This window comes from Chaetodon trifascialis, chromosome 1, assembly GCF_039877785.1.
Source record: "Chaetodon trifascialis isolate fChaTrf1 chromosome 1, fChaTrf1.hap1, whole genome shotgun sequence".
Classification (NCBI taxonomy): domain Eukaryota; kingdom Metazoa; phylum Chordata; class Actinopteri; order Chaetodontiformes; family Chaetodontidae; genus Chaetodon; species Chaetodon trifascialis.
In genome coordinates, this window is record NC_092056.1 from 13,920,558 (window position 1) to 13,938,473 (window position 17,916).

Consider the following 17,916-nt stretch of genomic DNA (forward strand, 5'->3'; position numbering starts at 1 on the left):
TCTATTTGAGTTCAGGTGTGACAAAAATGAAAACTAACATAAGAAGGACTGACCTTTAACCAACAAAAATATAAAACATGTATATTATCAGTTCACTCAATACAGTAGACTCAGCCATTTGAAGCATTTTAACTTTTTTTTTTTTTAATAAAAGACTGTAAAAGACTCTATGAAGAGTTACAATCATTTTCTTCATTGTCTTGATGCATGTACAGTTTTCGAATAGGTTTTACACTCCTTAAACAGAGGACAACACTGTGGTGAAATAATGCACAATGGAAACACATGAACTGTACATCTATGCCCATGTTAAGTCACATACACTCATGCATTCTGAAAACACTCTTCACAAGCACACCTGGACATCAGTGGTTACTCTACGGCTCACTCCCTGTGTACCGTCCTGCTATCACTATCTCATAAAGTACTATAAACATACACTGAAGAGTATCACGGCCACCTTACAGCGAAATAATATGTACATGTTTACATAAAAACAAAGACAAAGAAGGGAGAATCGTCATAATGCAGAGACTTGGACGTCAGGCCTTCAGCTTGTTGTATGGCTGGATGATTTCCTGTCAGTTCTTTTTGTGGAGAAACTTCATTTTACTTCCTGAAAACAGTTAAAACAAATCAATGAAATCACATAAAATGCAAAAGATCTGAGAAGTTAATTCACCTCATTATACAGTATATGGGGATTAATCCAGGCTGAGATTTCACAAGGTTTAATCTGATTTAACCCCAGTTTATCTGTCTGCAGTCTGTGTCTGAATATCTGCTTAGGTGTGAGATTCCTGATAAAATCTTTACTGATCCTTTCCAGACATGCTTAGAGACAAGGAAAATACTCTGCTCAAACATCCAAGTGAAGTAATAATAAGCAAAACACATTTTTCACCTTGTAATGAACTAATGACAGACTTGTCAGGACTAGGCTGATGATTTCTACCATGTTAGTGAGATGAGAAGCACAATTGACACAATTGTGTGTACAGTAGCTCCGTCTGGCACGATAACAGTAATAACAATGAGTTGTGTGTGATCTAATCTTGCAGAATGAGAGCGTTTAACAAAGTTGGAGAATAAATATGAGAAATGTCCCTGATTTTAAAATTGCTTCATGTTTTTTTTGTTTTTTCTTATTACTCTCTCTGGAATCTGAGTGTGGCCTTGTGTGAGCGCTGCAGGACTCACCAAGGCCTCTCAGAAACTTGTTGACTCCACTCTGCTCCGTGTCTGGCAGCTCCTCCAGATACTGATCCACCCTCTGCTCAAACAAACCTGTCAACGCAACAATACAACAGATTAAAAAAACAAACAAACTGTGAAACAGTGAATCATCTCAGTCTTCCAGGAAGTTACAATGACATTGGTCTGCACAGTGATGAGCTGAGAAAACATGCTGATGATGAGTTCAGCCACTAGAGATCAGTGTTACTGCAGTGCCTCCGCCTGCACAGTTTGTCTCAGAGACAGTACAGGGGTGGAAATCCAGACATTTCATCCAAACTTTTTAAGAAGAAGGAGGCCATTCATGGAAACAACTGACACTCAGGGAGGCACAGTCTACCTTTAGCCCGGGTCTTCCTCAGCTCCCGATCCTGAATGAACCCGGCAAACATCTGAGACTCCATGAAGACACCCAGAAAACGCCGGATGCTTTTCGACGCCACAGACTTGCGGAATGCCTCTCTTTGGAAAACGCGCTCTCCACGCTCATTCTGAGCGATGAACAGAGAGTAATGACCGATGGTCTCCAGGAAGAAGCGAATGAAGGCCTCTGACACCAGGCTGTTCAAGGAGTTATACTCTGTGGACACAGAGAAGCACTTAGTTCAATTATTCATATCTCTTGCATCGGTGTTCATAATGAAGTAATAAAACAGACATGTCACACAGTATGGCATGTTGACATTTTCCAAGAGATACTCAGATAGTTGTTAAAGAAGCCTGAGAGCAGCCAGAGTCAGATTTAAGTAGGATACATGGTTTGGCTCAGCCCTCACAGCCATAGAAGTAATAGAAATTTAGCCACAGCTATTGTTAACCATGTGGAGATTCAGGGACGTGTCTCATAATGCTTGGTCAAATTAGCCTGAATCTAATTAACCACAAAATAAGAAATAACAATAATAATGTGGTTGCCTCTTTATTGGGGTTGTCAGTATGTCAAAAGTATAGAACTAGATTTGAGCTATTGGAAATTCTGAGCAAGTTTCACAGCGAGAGAAACGAGTCACACAGTGAAGCTTTGGATGAAGAAAGAATCTGAAATGAAGCTGAAGGGAATCTGTAAATATTGACTAGACTAAACTCCCCAAGGTTGACACAACCAGAGCTGTGACTGTGGGGTTTTACCAAGAGTCATTAAAGGACAATCATGACTGGCCTTTGGCTAATTTTCTGCTTCCCCTTTCTGTTTTACATTATTGTTGGTATTTGTTACCTTCCTCTCATATTACTTATTGTAGGCCTGGCACACCGTCTAAACATTACAACATACTTTAAGAAGAGGAAATCGCTGTGTGTGGTAGTATAACGTAGTCAAGCTTAAACGTCCATTAGTCTGACAGGCTACAGGCTGCACAAGTGTCGTGCGCACATTAGTGAGAGCAGGTTGTGATTGACATGCAGCAGATGTAACGCAAACAGTGTGAGCTGTAGGTTTTATTTTGGAGAAGAATGTGCAAAGCAGAGACAGAAAGTCTGCCCCATCTTGGCTCTCTTCTGATTTAGGAAGGAAATAGTCAGATTTTCTTAATTATCTTTATTTGGAACTGTTGTTTTGAAACTTGCTTCACAAATAACCTTATTATTGATCCCCTCAGGATAAACCTTCTTAAAATCCTAATTCCCACACCGGGAGTTGAACCCGGGCCGCCTGGGTGAAAACCAGGAATCCTAACCGCTAGACCATATGGGAGATACAGAGCAGAGGTCCAGCTCTGGATTCAAACCTGTGTGTGTCTGACCGTCGCTGCTGTGTTTCTCCTCACAGGGAGACAACCTGTGGTTCTTTCAGGGTAAAAGTTCAAAGATTCTCAGAAACACCACATGATCTCAGCTCTAAGGCCAGCCTTTGTGACTCACTGTCTTCAGTAGTCTGTAAGAGGACGTCATCTCTGTGAGTTTCACAGAGACATGGACTGAACATGTCCTGGCACATAAACCGTTTTGTTCAGATTAACAAGGAAAACATCTGTCTTGGTAGGGGGAGATGATTTGTCACTTATTCACCTTCGTCTGACTCGCTGTCAGAGTCCTGGTTGATGATGTCATTCCTCTGCTCCAGCGCTTGCTCAAGAGCTGCCTGAAGTTTCCGCGGCAACAGCGAGGCCTCGTCGTCCATCTATAAACAACCAAAAACACTACAGTCACCAGTGATAAACAACAATGTTTGGAGAATACGTTTCAAAGGCTCAGACTCACCACAGAGAACCGCATGTTTTACTGTACAACCCTGTTTAAAGCAAGACCATCTAACCTTTGGAAACGCAATCTTCCTCTTCCAAATGAAAACTTGAGTTCATAAGCAATAAAATCAACAGTCAGAGTTTTGCTGCTTCAGCCTGACTTGGTCTGGTATGACCAGTAACCTTTGATGGCTAATGTCTCCTGACTTTAGTTAGAAAACTTTTCATTGATATTACTGGGACAGTTTGCTGACTTTATCACCTTCGCCAGTTAAAATGAGAATGAAACACATGTGTCACATGTTTTTATTTCTGCTTGTGACACCATTACAACTACCCTTAGGATTTTTTGTTTATTTGTTTGTTTTCCACATTGTTGGCCATATTAGATAGAGGGATGAAATGCATTAGAAGTCTTCAGCCAGGCTCACAAAGAAAACTGCAGTAAATATGGGAAATAAAGGGAAACTTATCTTACAACTGCCACTTGTGGCCACAATGGATCCACTGTTGACCAAAAGTTAGAAAGTCTCGCTTTAAGGTCAGTTTTTTCTTTGTTTCATATGTTCATAGACTAACCTGTCGGATGAATCGGTCAGTTCCCAGGTCAACCATCAAAGCCTGGGAAGAGGAAAAGGAAAGCGTTTCATTCCTCAGCACTAATTGAAAAATCTGGAAACCTTCACTTGGAAACTCTTGTTTTATCTCTTACGAGCAGAACTGTTTATTTATTGGGTTGAATAAATAACCGTCACCTTCAAAGAAGCTACGACACAAAAAAAAATCAGATATGAAACACATTTCTAAAAGAAGAATGTTTTAGTGAGTCAATCAGCAACAAGATGAGCAATGTAAGCAGAGAGCAGATGTTGCTGACAGCTCATTAACAGGTCGGTGTCAACTGTGTCTCATGTTGTCTCTTCACATAAATCACCTCTCAGTCTGAGAGACATGTAGAGCTAAAGCTGGTACTAGGGCTGGGCGATAAAACGATAGCAATATGTCTCGCGATAGACATGTAATCAAGATCGATAAAAAATGTGTATGATAAAACATTTGATAATTTTTTTTCTTCGTTGGAAGAAACAGTTGCGAAGCGAGGTTGGTTGCATGAACAAAGGCACTCGCTCTCAGGTCACCGAGCAACGTAGGGAGTAATCGCTAATCAGTGAGAGAGACACGCTAACAGGCCAATCATGTAACAGTATCAAGTTCGGTTGCGCCATCTCGCTGTCTCGTGTTTGATGCTCCCCGAGGAGAGAGATGAGAAATAGCAAGTGAGCGCTGCAGCGAGAGAAGAAATTGTTGATAAAACAGAGAAAGTCAGCTCGCCAGTATTTCCTTTCCTTTCTGCCTTGATAGCTGAGGGGATTATAATCAGAGGAAGGTTAAATTTAAAATAAAAATGTTTAAATTGAATGGATTTTTCTCCTGGGCCTTATTTTAAATAGGTCATAAAAAATATCAATAATTATTGATATCGACCGATATAAAACACATATCGTGATAGAGTTTTCAGCCATATCGCCCAGCCCTAGCTGGTACACAAACTTCAACAATGTTCATCAGCAAACCATGTGTAAACCTAGTACCTGTCTAACTAATTAAGGACACTCTTCACTGGGCTTCTGCTGCCAAAATATTTACTGTGAGCCAAAACTAGACTGAGAAGGAGGCCAGAGATCTTTGGCTGCTGGAGCCCTGAAACCAGCTGCCCATAGCAAACTACATGATGTTACTTGCTTTGTATCTGTGTCAGTATTCAAACGCACACACACAGTATAAATATAATGTAGGCTTTTATAGGGCAATAATACTTCAGAGGCTTGAGATGAAAGTCATGGCTTGGCTTTGATGACTAAGAATACAGTTAACTGTGTTGCACCGCAGCAGCTCAACATTATTCTCATTCACTGATTAATCTATCAATTATTTCACCTCTTCCACAGGCAACTCCTTGAGCTTCGGCAAAGAGCTGGACAGCAGCCCCACCAGGAAGGGAGTGGGACAGCAAACGATATCCAACATGGAGCCTGGCAGCACAGGGATGAAGGTATGTTGCCAGGAAAAGGGGTAGAGCAGTGCCACCACCGCATGCATACAGCTGGACAGGATACTGATGATGGGAGACACACACAAAAAAAGACAGACACCATCAGTCACCTTCACACAACAACGCCCTGCAGAGGCCACACCAGATTAAACTGAACCCAGTCAAAACAGGGCACATGTTTTTTTTCCAGACTGACAGGGGAGTGGTGGTTTATATGCAACAACATTTTCCTAAAAATACCAACCACTGCAGTCAAGGTTAAAAAACAAACAAAACAAAACAAAACCATAACGTCACAAAATATTTCAATCATTATCTTTAACTGGGTTACAAACTGAACGATAAGAGCACAAATCGTATATTAGCATTGCTGAGCTCCTTTCCCAAGTTAAATAAGAACTTGATCCTCTTTTCCTTGAAACAGTTACTTCATATGAGGCATAACAGCTATGTACTCTGGCTCTGACACTTTGTTCTTCCTGCATCTTCCATTGCACTTCTGCCTCTCAGACTTTAATACCATCTATTACAGTGCAAACCACAATGAGGATCAGTGAGTGCCATAAAAACGCATTATTGTGACATTACTCTTGGTCTGCAGGGGTGGCGTGACTCTGACATGTTGCTATAGTTAAGCTGGAGGCTTGTTGACGCAATACCAAAAAAAGCACCAATTCGGTTTAACTCCGACAGCTGTGGTATAAAATCGAGATCACAAATAGCAGCCCGTCTTTCTCACGATCCGTGGCTTGTTGACAGTGGCTGACCCTCCTCCCCTCTGTCCTCTACATACTGTCCAATCCATGTACACAAAGAGAGTGAAAATAAACTGTGGCTCCAATCATACACACACACACACACACACACACACACACACACACACACACACACACACACAGCGGATCACTAAATCAGTATGGATCAAGAACAAGCCCAGGGATCAAACGTGGTATGCAAACGCACCCCACTTGAGATATATACACTTTTAATGAGGAATGTTTTCCACGGTCACTGTCATCAACAGCACACACAACGTCAAAGTAAACAGAAGTTACTCCCTTTTAAGTGAACTCCTTCACACTGATGTTCAGCTTCAGAAACTTTAACTACATTCTGGAACAGCATGCAGAGAGTAGAGATCAGTCTAATCAATCTGCTGCGATCAATGACAAACTGCAGCAAACCTTTCCACTCCATTCGTTCAGGGTACATGTTTGCTACAGGCCTTTTCATCTTCACTTCCCATGAGTCAAATTGCCAAGATTAAAATGTGTTTTCTTGACAGGGTAAAATAGAATTACACCAGTAAAAACCCAAAGGCTACAATAACCACAGTGCTCAGTCTTTTTAGGCCTTTTCCAGTTCACTCATAACATGAAGCACTTGCAGCTTTGCTTTGGCCGGTCTGATTTCCATTTGCCTGAGGAGGGCTTTATAATTCCTAACAGATCCCGTCTCCTGCGTTTGACGAGTTCCAACAGGGAGTGATGGGGCACAGAGCTCCGAAAACCTTCGCCACAGGCTACACGTGGCCCTACACACTACTGATACCGAAAGGATCAATTACACTCATTCCCCAACCACACACCCCTGGGAGAGGATGAACTTGCAATGAAAACACTCTGTACGACCAGAGGTTGCCATTCAACTCTGGAAGCAGAGAGGGACATTCCCGTTAGATCCTGACCAAAACTTTGGATCCTCAGACCACACATGGGTCATAAAAAAGAGGAAAATACTGTGTGGCTTGTCTGTCAACTAATGGTTGAGAATAATAAGTAAGTAACAAAAAATTAAACATCCTGAATGAAGGATATTAATTTGACAGCGTCAGAAGAGGGAGATTTTAGACAAACCTTTATCTCTTCTGAATTGATGTTTTATTGTTTTGGGTTTGTATGTGTAGTATCAAGGTTGCAATGTGGTTGTATCAGATTGGATTATGCTGTATGGTGGTTCTTAGCTATGCAAGAGGAGTGGCTCTAGGGATGGAAATACTGGTCTGTCAGTTGGCCAGTGAGTCCACCATTTTGGTCCAGACTGAAATATTTTAATGACTATTGGAAGGACCACCATAAGATTTCCTTTAATACTTTGGACTATGACATTCCCATCGGCCTCAGCTGTACTTTGTGTTTAGTGCTAATTAGCGAATTTAAACTAAGTTGGCAAACATGGTAAACATTAGCATGTTAGCATCGTCATGATATTAGCATGTAGCTCAAAGCACGACAGTGCCTAAGAGCAACCCATGGAAATATAAAGCAACCAGCTTTGTGTAGACAAGTTGGAAAGTAAGACTTTATCATACCAAACCTTTCATCCCGATAATGTTTAAACCAAAAATTGCAATTATTTTTACACTATGCAAGAGTAAATTAAGATTCAAACTTTAATTTGATTACTTAATATCTGATTACGCACTTAATAGTCATAGAAATGTATGACCCCACTCTCAGGAATAGAAGTTCTACAGAGGTGAGGTCTGTGCAGAGCTGTTATGTGTTGAGGTTTGGGAGTTAATCCTGACATATTAGCTCTTGCAGGTCTGCCAAGCCTGGTTTAATGTGTATGAGGCTGAACTGGCAGATACTCCAGGAAACATGGGATCGAGAGGCTTAGTCTATGAAGCCCGAAGGAGGAGAGAAAATTTCAGTGTCTGAGATGGAGAGAGGAAGGGAGACAAAAGCCTCTATTGCCTACTAAAGCACTGCACTGTGTCTTCTAGCCTTGGCATAGCTAAGACTGATTCCACAGACAGACGACAAAGAGGACGAGACACAGAGCATACTGAAACACAGCTGTCAGACATCAGCTGAGCTGCAAAGCTCCACAAAACCATTATTCAACGTTAAAGCTTTTTCAAGCCCAAAATAACACTTAGACATCATATAGATGCAGCAGCGTACATATCCTATAGGACTCCTACAACAAGCTGCACATGGTGTATTTTTATCCTCTAGCAAAACGTTCTCTGCTCCCTTGGTCCCCAAATGGTTTTCCCTCACTTCCTGTCTTTAAGGATCTCCAGCCACCAGCTCTATGGCTCCACAGAAGGCAACAGGAGAAGCCATTTTACAATGAGAAATGGCTTCCTGATGGGAAACTCTATACGTGTTCTTATTAAAACCACAATAATGTCTGAGTTTGATCAGTGCTGTCTAGAGAGCAGATGAATGTGTGCAGGTGTTCTTGTATATGAGTCTCCAACATGGGCTTCTTGCACGTGGGTGTAAACATTCACAAGAATGACACTGATGTGAAAATCAGCTGGTCAGGCTCCGGTAATGGCCAAGTCTTTCTCGACTCTTTGAAAAACAGACACATTTCACGTGTTTATAGTGAGTGGATTTCACTCCACCTCTGAGTTGAATACCACATGGGAAACCGGTTAAGTTGTTAAAAGCGGTTTTGGCTTCACGCCAGTTCAGCAGAGCGTGTTAGAGAGAGTTTGTGAGAATAACGGAGGATAAAATCAATATCATAATATGATTAAGAAAATGCCAGCAGCAATGGCAATGACTCTACCTGTCTGATCATTAAAGTCACCACTTATCATAATACTGAAAACCACCACTATGTTGACTTTGTGGTGTCCTTTATTATGCACTTTGAATGCCAATTTTGAGTTTGCCATTGGCTCAGGTATGGACCATAATTAATGGCATTAAGGGGAAACCAGAGAGCGTGAATGCAGAAACCCAAGCAGCCTCCTGCACCACACAAAAGTGAGCTTCATTAATTCACCATGGCCATGAGAAAAGTTTTAAGAAGCCAATGTTTCCTTCCACAGTCTCCTCGATTTTAAGTCTTCCTCTCTCTTCCATTCAGACATCTCGTCTTTCATTATATCTGTTCTTCTTTGCTGCCTCACTCAACGTGTGAGACATCCACTTCCCATAACGGGGCATCTCTACAATCAAATGCCATTTCATTCTTTCAGTTCGAGAGTGGCAAATCTCATCGACATACTGCAGGGGAGATGATGGAATTCAATCAACTTAACAATGAAGCCACATCAGGGAAAGTCATTTAGATGCAATATGCAGTAACACTTTTACTGTAAGAGTATTTCACTGCCATACCAAGAGATAAATCCAGACATGCAGATATACTTTGGTAACTGTCCACAGCTCTAGCCTGAGGACCAACAGAGTCTGTTTACATAAGTCTGCAGCACTGACAAAAAACTCATTCAGCGTCTGCAGGTCAATTGAGTTAAACAATTACAGAGTGACAGAGTAGCTGATGATGAATTAATCTGATTAGGCATCCAACTTGTTATTATAGGCATCGGCTGGTGAATGATCAGTTTAAAAGAAATTGTCTGTGCAGACTTTAGTGTAGAGGCAACAACCTCTGTGGAAAATACAACAAAGATATCAGTGTAATATTACAAGGGTTAAGTGAATGTACCACACTGAAGAAATGAGCAACAGAAGACCCCACAGAAAACCACTGCCTAACATGGATTTTCCTCTCGTTTCCCGTTTGTACTAGATATACATTTCAAGGGAAAGAAACATGCATCATGTTGTGCTGGAGCCCCAGGGGGAGCAGCGCTTTTATCATCGTCATTAATGCTGCAGTGAGGCCCTGTCACTGTTTTTAAAAGAAACCAAAACACAGGAGATCTGCATGTATGCATGCATGCTTCCACATTTAAATACACACACACGCAGACAAATGGTTTGAGCAGATCATGGAGTAAGCACGACTGCATATTCAAGACACGAAATTATATAACTCACGTTTGTAATTTTCTTTTTTGTAGTTATTTCAGTTTTCTGCATCATAATTTGTAGTCTGAAGTTGTGCTTTATGTATCCTTCCTGTACTGCAGACATTTTAACTGTTGTTCCGCTTCATCGTCCTTTAACCACAAGTGGTGACTTGTGATGCAGCAATGCAGCATACTGATGTTCATCATGTTTGTTTGGCTTGTTAGTGTGCTAACTACTGAAAGTACAGGTGAGGCTGATTGGAATCTCATTAGTTTTACAGGTATTTGGTCATAAATTGAAATTTCGAGCTGATGACCGAAGTTATTACAATCCTGTGTGTTTGTGCCAAATTTCATGACAATCTGCCTGATAGCTGTTGAGACATTTCACTCAAAACCACAAAAGTGAACTCACAGTGGCGGTAGAAGGAAAGTCAGGGAAGCCAGTAGGATACATCCTCTGGGAACCATGAATAAATGCATTTTGTAACACAGAATTTTGCCTGAAAACCCACAGAATTAACACTATATCACTGAGTTTCTAGAAGTGTGTTTATCTCTTCGGATATTGCAATTCATTGCATTGCCTAATCACTGAATTTCCCATGTAGTCATAACATCAATGTCTTGGGCAATACACCATGATCATACTGTATCATGAGTTGCCTCATGATTCCCACCCCGTGACTTGATATTATCACTTCCGGTAATCAGCAGCTTAGACCGGTTTTCTCCAGGGACACAGAGTGTGGTAGCTCATACGTAGGGAGTGAACGTAGCATCGTAAGTCAAATGGTGACAGTCGAGCTACAGATCATGGAGGGCAGAGTCGCGCACACAGGAAGTGCATTCCTTCTCCTCACAGTCACTGCCCCCACTGATGTTTGTTTAAACTGGGCTTTGATACATGGAGAGATTACTTCTCCACTCAGATCTCCTCCCACTCCACCCTCGCCTCCAATGCTCTAAAAGTACATCTCTCTTTTCTGTAGCAAGAGGACAGATTGGGACACTGAGTCCTTGGAGACTCTGGATCTTATCAGCCCCACCCTATTCTCCTCTGGCAGTGACTCTCACTGGCGTGACCCACTTTTCTTCCGGGACGAAAACTGGCAGCTGACTGACTGATCAGCTTACTGACTGACCTGCTGCCTGACTTTCTGAAACTGATAAATAATAAGAATCCAACAACACTACTAAGCCCCAGCGCACAACACCATAGCATAATGCTGCTATTATGTGTCTGTGTCTGTGTATGTAGATGGGTTAATGCAATTCTGCCAATCCATCCATTTTCTAACCCCTTAATTGTGTTAATGGTCACAGGGGGCTGATGCCTATAACGCACTGAATGGGAACTGGTGTATACCCTGTCCAGGTGTACAGAGGTTCAAACAAAGTAAAAGTCAGAGACCAAATCACACACTGCACGAGAAGTGACTTAGTGCGTCACTGCAGATGCCTCACCTGAGTTTATCAGCCACAAAGATGACTCTACGCTCCAGCAGCAGCGAGGCAAACACTCGTATCACCTGCCGTACGCTGAGGCAACTGAACAGACTGTCAAAGTCCACGTGCTCCAGTCTGGAGTCAGTGGGCCGCCTCAGCTCGATGACCTGAATGACCACAGAAAAAGGGAAATTTAAGTCATCACAGTTTGCAGATCTAATTAACTGAGAAGTGTATTTGGACATGATTTAGGCTGGTAGGCATGTTCAAGTAGGAAGAGAAAGCAGTTGGTTTCTGCTTTTTCAGTAGTTCTGACCTCATTTCCTGCACCGGGCAGAAAGGTCTTAACTTTGATAATCTTCCCTGGTGCAGGGAAGGGCGACTCCATCAGACTCCTCATGAAGGGGTACACCAGGGCTGCTGAGACGCCTCGCCGCCGCTCAACCTCATCCAGGATCTGAACATGGCAGGACAAAGCACAGTTTCCTCAACATATGTCAACCAGTCTTAACATCAACAGCACACAAGTCTCTAGAAGTCTGACAATATGAGAGGAGCCTGGATTTTGAATGAATAGTCAAGCTGGTCAAGAAGTGCACAGTCATCAAGGTTACTGACCAAGGCGGCAATTAATGGAAACATTTTTTTATGTGTTTGACGATGAGCGATTCAGTTTTCCTTTTCTGTTTTGAAAAATAGCAAATGAATTTCTTTCCATGTGTGATTGGAAAATTCCACCCAGTGTGCCTGTTTGCCTGTCTGGAAAGTTGATTGGAGAACTGCTCGTTTTCAAGGTCACATGATATCACCTCTCTCGTTCTCTCCATCTGTCGGTCTGTCTGTCTCTCACACACAACTCCCTCTGAAATCAAACACAGGCTTCTTTTCCCTTTTATCATGACAGCACTTGTAAAATAGATTGCTTTCATTTTGCTGCTGCACTGTTGTTGCTGCAAAATGGCAACATCAGGCTTTTTCTCGCACTCTTCCAACTGATGAAAGTCCTAAATATCACATGATACAAAGACAAGACAAACTCTGGTGCTAGCAAACACTTTGTTTCAAAGTTGTTTGTTACAAATTCAAAGCTAAAATCCATCTACATGGCACAGTTATCCTGCTTGAACTCGACTACTGAAATGCAGAATTTTCATTTCAGGTTTCAGATTTTTCATGCTTTTCCAAACCTTGTGCGTAGCCTTTAATCACAGCTCAGCTGAACTTCTCAAGGCCCCCATTACTTAACAATGAATACAGCACATATTTGCACACCGTCTTTGAAATATACCGTAATATTTTAGTTTCAAGTCATGTACCAGCTTCTTTGTTTCAACAGTCTGGACTTACTCAGGTTGAATTAATAAGTAATCAGATAAGGCTGAGAGAGTCAGAGTGACTGCTCTGCTCTGTGTTTGCCCCACTGATACAAAAGAAAAGGAAGCAATTACTCTGGGAAATCAGAAAATAAAAAAAAAAGAAGAAGGAATAAGGTTTACCAATGAACAGGTGTTCACCAGAAGGCCTGCTAAAAGTCATTTACTTCAGCTGTGAGACGGGTTAACCGCAGCTACAACACCACACACAGCTTGCTTACTGTAACTGTCTGTCTTCAGTACATGTGTTTGTGTGTGAGTGTGCACATTGCATGGGAAAGGATGAACTCACCGTGGAGAACAAGTCAAAACAGCCCAGTCTGCTGATGACACAGTACACCTCTGGAAGGCGAGGTCCTTTCCCAGTTGGCTGTAAGAGAAAGCAACAGAGACTTGTGTTGAAAGACACATTCACAAATGTCCTGCAAATGGTCTACAAACAGACAGATGAAAAAAAAAAGAGTTGTCAGAATCAAGGCAGTAGAGGCAGACATATTACATGAAGCTGCTCAAAGCTCTGGGAGTTTTAGTGTGGCCAGGCAGAAACACGTCCACTTTCTGATTGGTCACGACTTGGACAGCAAATGGTAAATGGACTGGACTGCGTCTATATTACGCTTGTCTAGACTGACGGCCACTCAAAGTGCTCACACACACGTACGATGGCAGCAAAGCCGCCTGCTCATTATGAGCATCAACCATTCACCCACACTCACACACCAATGGCACAGCAGGGGTTCAGTATCTTGCCCCTTAAGGGATCGAACCACAGACCTTCTGATAAGTAGATGACCGCTCAACCCTCTGAGACATGCCACCAACATGTCCTTGTCACACCCCTATCATGTGACCTTTTTGCAGAAGAAAACAAATGTCATCAGCGTTGACATGGATAATAAATTTCGGATATTGCTGACATTGTTGTCTATGCTATCAGCTACTATGCAGTTGAATTCTGCATTTTGTGATTAATACTTAATGATGACTCAAGTCATAATTAACTAATGATAAATACTAAACACTACTAATTTGTAGTATTTTCTGCAACCAGTTGCCGAGCAGCCAATCTGCATCCTGGACATGTTGATTGCTTTCATTTTAAATTGCTGCTTTAATATGAAAACCTATTGTGTGGATGTAGCCTTAGATTCATGTATAGGTCAAGCCCCCAAAAGCACTGGATCCTACATTTCCCATGATTCAACTTCAGAGCCTCCCTCCCTCGCAACTGTTGACACCCCCCATTTGTAACACAAGCTTGCTGCTAAAAATCAGCAGTCTCTGAGCCCAAGGTGATATAAACTAGATGACTTCATCAAGGTTAATTTTCAGGCTTTAAAAAGCTCCTACAGAGCCCCAGAAGTAATTACACATCTCTTTTCACAGGCTGAATAGTATTCTCTTTTACAAGTGAACTAAACGATGTATAATTTTGGAAGATCGGTAACTAAGGTCTGCTGACAGACCCAGAGCAGAAAAAGGTTATTTGTGATCAAATGTGTGAAATTTAACTCATTAAAAAACAAATACATAAAGACTCACATCATGATAATAGTATATAATAGAACTATGTAGATAAATTGTTTACATACTGTGGATGAAGTCTTAAAATCTATGCTGTGATCTGAGGTGAAAGTCTCTCATGTGGACGCCAGCTTCCTAACGCAGGTGGTTTATCTGCCCCTGCTGATCCTATCTACCTTCCTTTGTACACTCATAGACCATTATGTGCCTCAAGGCACAGACACTCAAACACAGAGTAACAAATGAACACAAGCACTAAAGAAACGCCAATCCACTTGTCCTTATTAGGTATGCAATTTTCTCCTCTTGTTTCTCCTCCGCTTTTCCAAATGGATGATTAAATCAACTATGTGGAGCTTGATTCAAGTCCTCAGGAATGCTCGATTACTGCCAGCGGCTGGTCAGACAGCAGGGAGGAAACAAAGTTACTGGAGGAGAGAAGCTCACCTCTTCCTCTACCTTCATTAAAATCTGCTGCTATCAAGATGAATCTCAGATCAACACAGCAGAAGAGCATTTTCTGTCTGGGTAAAGAATTCACAAAAAATCCCACTGCTATCCAGTGCATGGGCATGCACAGTGGTAAAAGCACTGCCAGTAAACCTCTGAGAACATACACACTGTAGCACTATAAACATACTCAGAAATACCAAACGGCAAACAAAATCACCACCACATTCACAGAATCCCACACAGTCAAGCTCTCTACCCGCAAGCTAAATGGGAAGCTCAACAGAAAACTTCAAAGCCCTCTCCAGCCTCGTTATGAGGAGGAAATGCTCCACAATGACAAAGTTTGGATTTTTCATGGTTTCTCTTTGTCTTGCCTCTCCTGAGAAACTCTTGTTAAATTGAATGAGTCAATCCTGACTGGGTTTTTTAACATAAATTATTATTCGTTTTATTCGTTTTATGACTAAAACTGAATGTTTGCAGTACTAACACTAATCTAAATAGCATGTAGTGACTGCATTTCTCTATGTTATTTTTCTCAGATGCATATTATATCAAATTCCATGCACAATTATGATGACAGATTTACATATTTAATATTAAACCACTTTAATGCATTTTTGTTGTAACTGAAACTGTTCTCAGAGAGCAATGTGGTTTGAAGGTCTGTTATTCCAGATGTTTCTGTTTCTACTGCTTGCCATAGGTATTTCCTGGGCAAAGGCTGAGAAGTCCCTGTACATGATGCTCATGCTGATCAGCAGAGATAATAATAAGTGGGTGAATCTTTTTTTTTTTTGCCCTTTTCCACTTTTTTTTCTTTATTGCTCCATGCATTCTCCTCCCTGCTGCCACAGTGAATGGTCATGCAACACATCAGTGGCCCCACAGGAAAACCATATCACATGTTCACATATCTGTCACAACAAACAGGGCTCAGCAGGGTGTGAACAGGGAGCAGAGGATGAGGGGTTCAACAGCAGCTTACCAACAGGCGTCTGCAGTACCCAAACCTCCTGCTGCCGTCCTCTCCAGTCAACATGAAGGAGAACGTCTCACTGTAGTAAAAAAACAAATGTGCACACATGAAAATCAACACAAAGACGCATAGGTATGCTATCAGTGTGCACATACACAAACATCAAATAATTAAAGGCATAGAGCACAAAATAAGGAGTGCACAACAGCTTTGTGTTGGTCTGGCCCAGTTTTACATTTAGGCGAAGGTGTAACAGCTGTAGTTCACAGATAACAGATTTTATCCTGCACACCAGCAACAAGCATGGAGGTGTAAAAATAATCATGATGATAAGCCGTAAAATTCACACTAACAGAGTTAACAGTGATAACAGAGTTTCAAAATATGATGTGTATGTACACTAAAAGTTCATTCATTTACTTTTACTCATCACTCAGTCTGTCGTGACAGTTCAAAGTTGCCCTTTGTGGCTTTGGAGGAGATTTCCAAAGTGAGAGAAATTGATGTCATCAGGGTTAACTTGATTAGGGCTTGAGAGTTTTTCAACAGTAAACCTGCGTCACAGATTGGTGTGTGTTTGAGTTGTGGGCATTTACCAGGCAAGGAGAGTTTAATGAAGGGGAAATATTGGATAGATCCAGGGTTTTTTGATCCTTTCTAGGGAGTAAAAGTCGAGATTTCTCAGCCTGCTTTGATTTTGACCATTATTTTTTTAATCAGTCCACCGACTTTATGAAGCACAATGCTGCATCGCTGTAGGACCCTTTGCAGGAGATCAATTAGAAATGATGAATTTAACATCGACTAAGGAAGATTCGCAGCCATACCTGGTGTACTCAGACACAGGACTCCAGTCTTTTGCATCTGGGAAACAAAACTGAGGAATGGCTTTGAGTCTCTGTTCAGCCTCCCTCATCTGCTTGGTGGGCCTCTCTAGCTGTGAGAGGAGAGGAGAGGAGAGGAGAGGAGAGGAGAGGAGAGGAGAGGAGAGGAGAGGAGAGTCAACTCATTCTCCTTCAGATAACTGCATCCTCCTTTTTTAAGATCCCCATGAATGTCAGAGTGACCAATAGATGACAGGGCTAACATTTCTCCCATACAAGGTTAAACCCCCTCCAGTCCTCATTAACTTGACATCAGAGTGAGCGTTTCCTCTGGCTGGCAGAGACGTATTTCTCCCAAGGGACACCGGTGCTAAATCTTAAATAACTTTAAAGTATATCTTTGAATAACTGAAAACACTTCCCTGCCACGGAAATGAATCCTGGTTATTTTTAAGTATAAACAGGCTCCCAGGACTCTCCAAGCTCTATGCTATAAATCTTAATTACCCACACAGCTAAATTATCAACAACCTGTATACGAATGTGTCAAAGCTCACAGGAATATACATTTCAGTCGTGGCCCTAAATAACACGCCATCATCCTCATTTTCAGCATACACACTTCTGTAGTAACCAATGACTAAAACCTCACAACAGCAAAACTCTGAAGAGCCCACAGTACATAATCAGCTCTTGTTCTGACACGTTATTTCTAGATGACACTGGCCCTGCTTTATCTGTGGCATTAACTTTTACATCTTTCTGCCTAAATATGACTTAACTGGATTCCGTTTGCTTGTGAAAACTGAAAATCAGCAGTTGATCTCTATCATCATCTCCAATTGTACAACAGTTAACTGTCATTTACTATGTCAGGGGGGGTTTGAACGCCGCTGTCTGTGCTAATGACACCTATAGCATGTGGTGTGTAAGATGAGTTGTTATCCGCAAGCATATGTTTATTTCTATCAAAATAACAGCTTTTTTAATTGAGCTACAAAAAAGCTTTGGGGTCAACCTTCTCCCAGAACATGCCGTCAATTTTTAAACCGATCAAGTGACAAATGTCTCTTTTTTCACCTTCTGCTGTCACTTGAATATAATAACATGCTACATGGA

General features: G+C 41.6%; 1 protein-coding gene and 1 non-coding gene across 3 annotated transcripts in view; both read right to left on the reverse strand.

Moving 5' to 3' along the window:
• Window positions 1-119: 119 nt before the first annotated feature.
• dennd2b (DENN domain containing 2B) overlaps window positions 120-17,916 on the reverse strand; it is a 46,892-nt gene continuing 29,095 nt past the window's right edge. For both annotated transcript variants that reach the window (XM_070966788.1, XM_070966780.1), the window contains exons 10-20: window positions 16,801-16,910; window positions 15,983-16,052; window positions 13,310-13,387; window positions 11,961-12,101; window positions 11,663-11,811; window positions 5,358-5,535; window positions 3,999-4,040; window positions 3,244-3,355; window positions 1,577-1,816; window positions 1,201-1,287; window positions 120-616 (exon numbers count right to left, since the gene is read on the reverse strand). In XM_070966788.1, coding sequence (XP_070822889.1) covers window positions 582-616; window positions 1,201-1,287; window positions 1,577-1,816; window positions 3,244-3,355; window positions 3,999-4,040; window positions 5,358-5,535; window positions 11,663-11,811; window positions 11,961-12,101; window positions 13,310-13,387; window positions 15,983-16,052; window positions 16,801-16,910 — 1,242 coding nt within the window. In that variant the 3' untranslated portion in view covers window positions 120-581. The remainder of the gene's footprint in view (window positions 617-1,200; window positions 1,288-1,576; window positions 1,817-3,243; window positions 3,356-3,998; window positions 4,041-5,357; window positions 5,536-11,662; window positions 11,812-11,960; window positions 12,102-13,309; window positions 13,388-15,982; window positions 16,053-16,800; window positions 16,911-17,916) is intronic.
• Window positions 2,858-2,929, reverse strand: trnae-uuc (transfer RNA glutamic acid (anticodon UUC)). Its single transcript has one exon. It is a non-coding gene; the product is annotated as a tRNA-Glu (tRNA).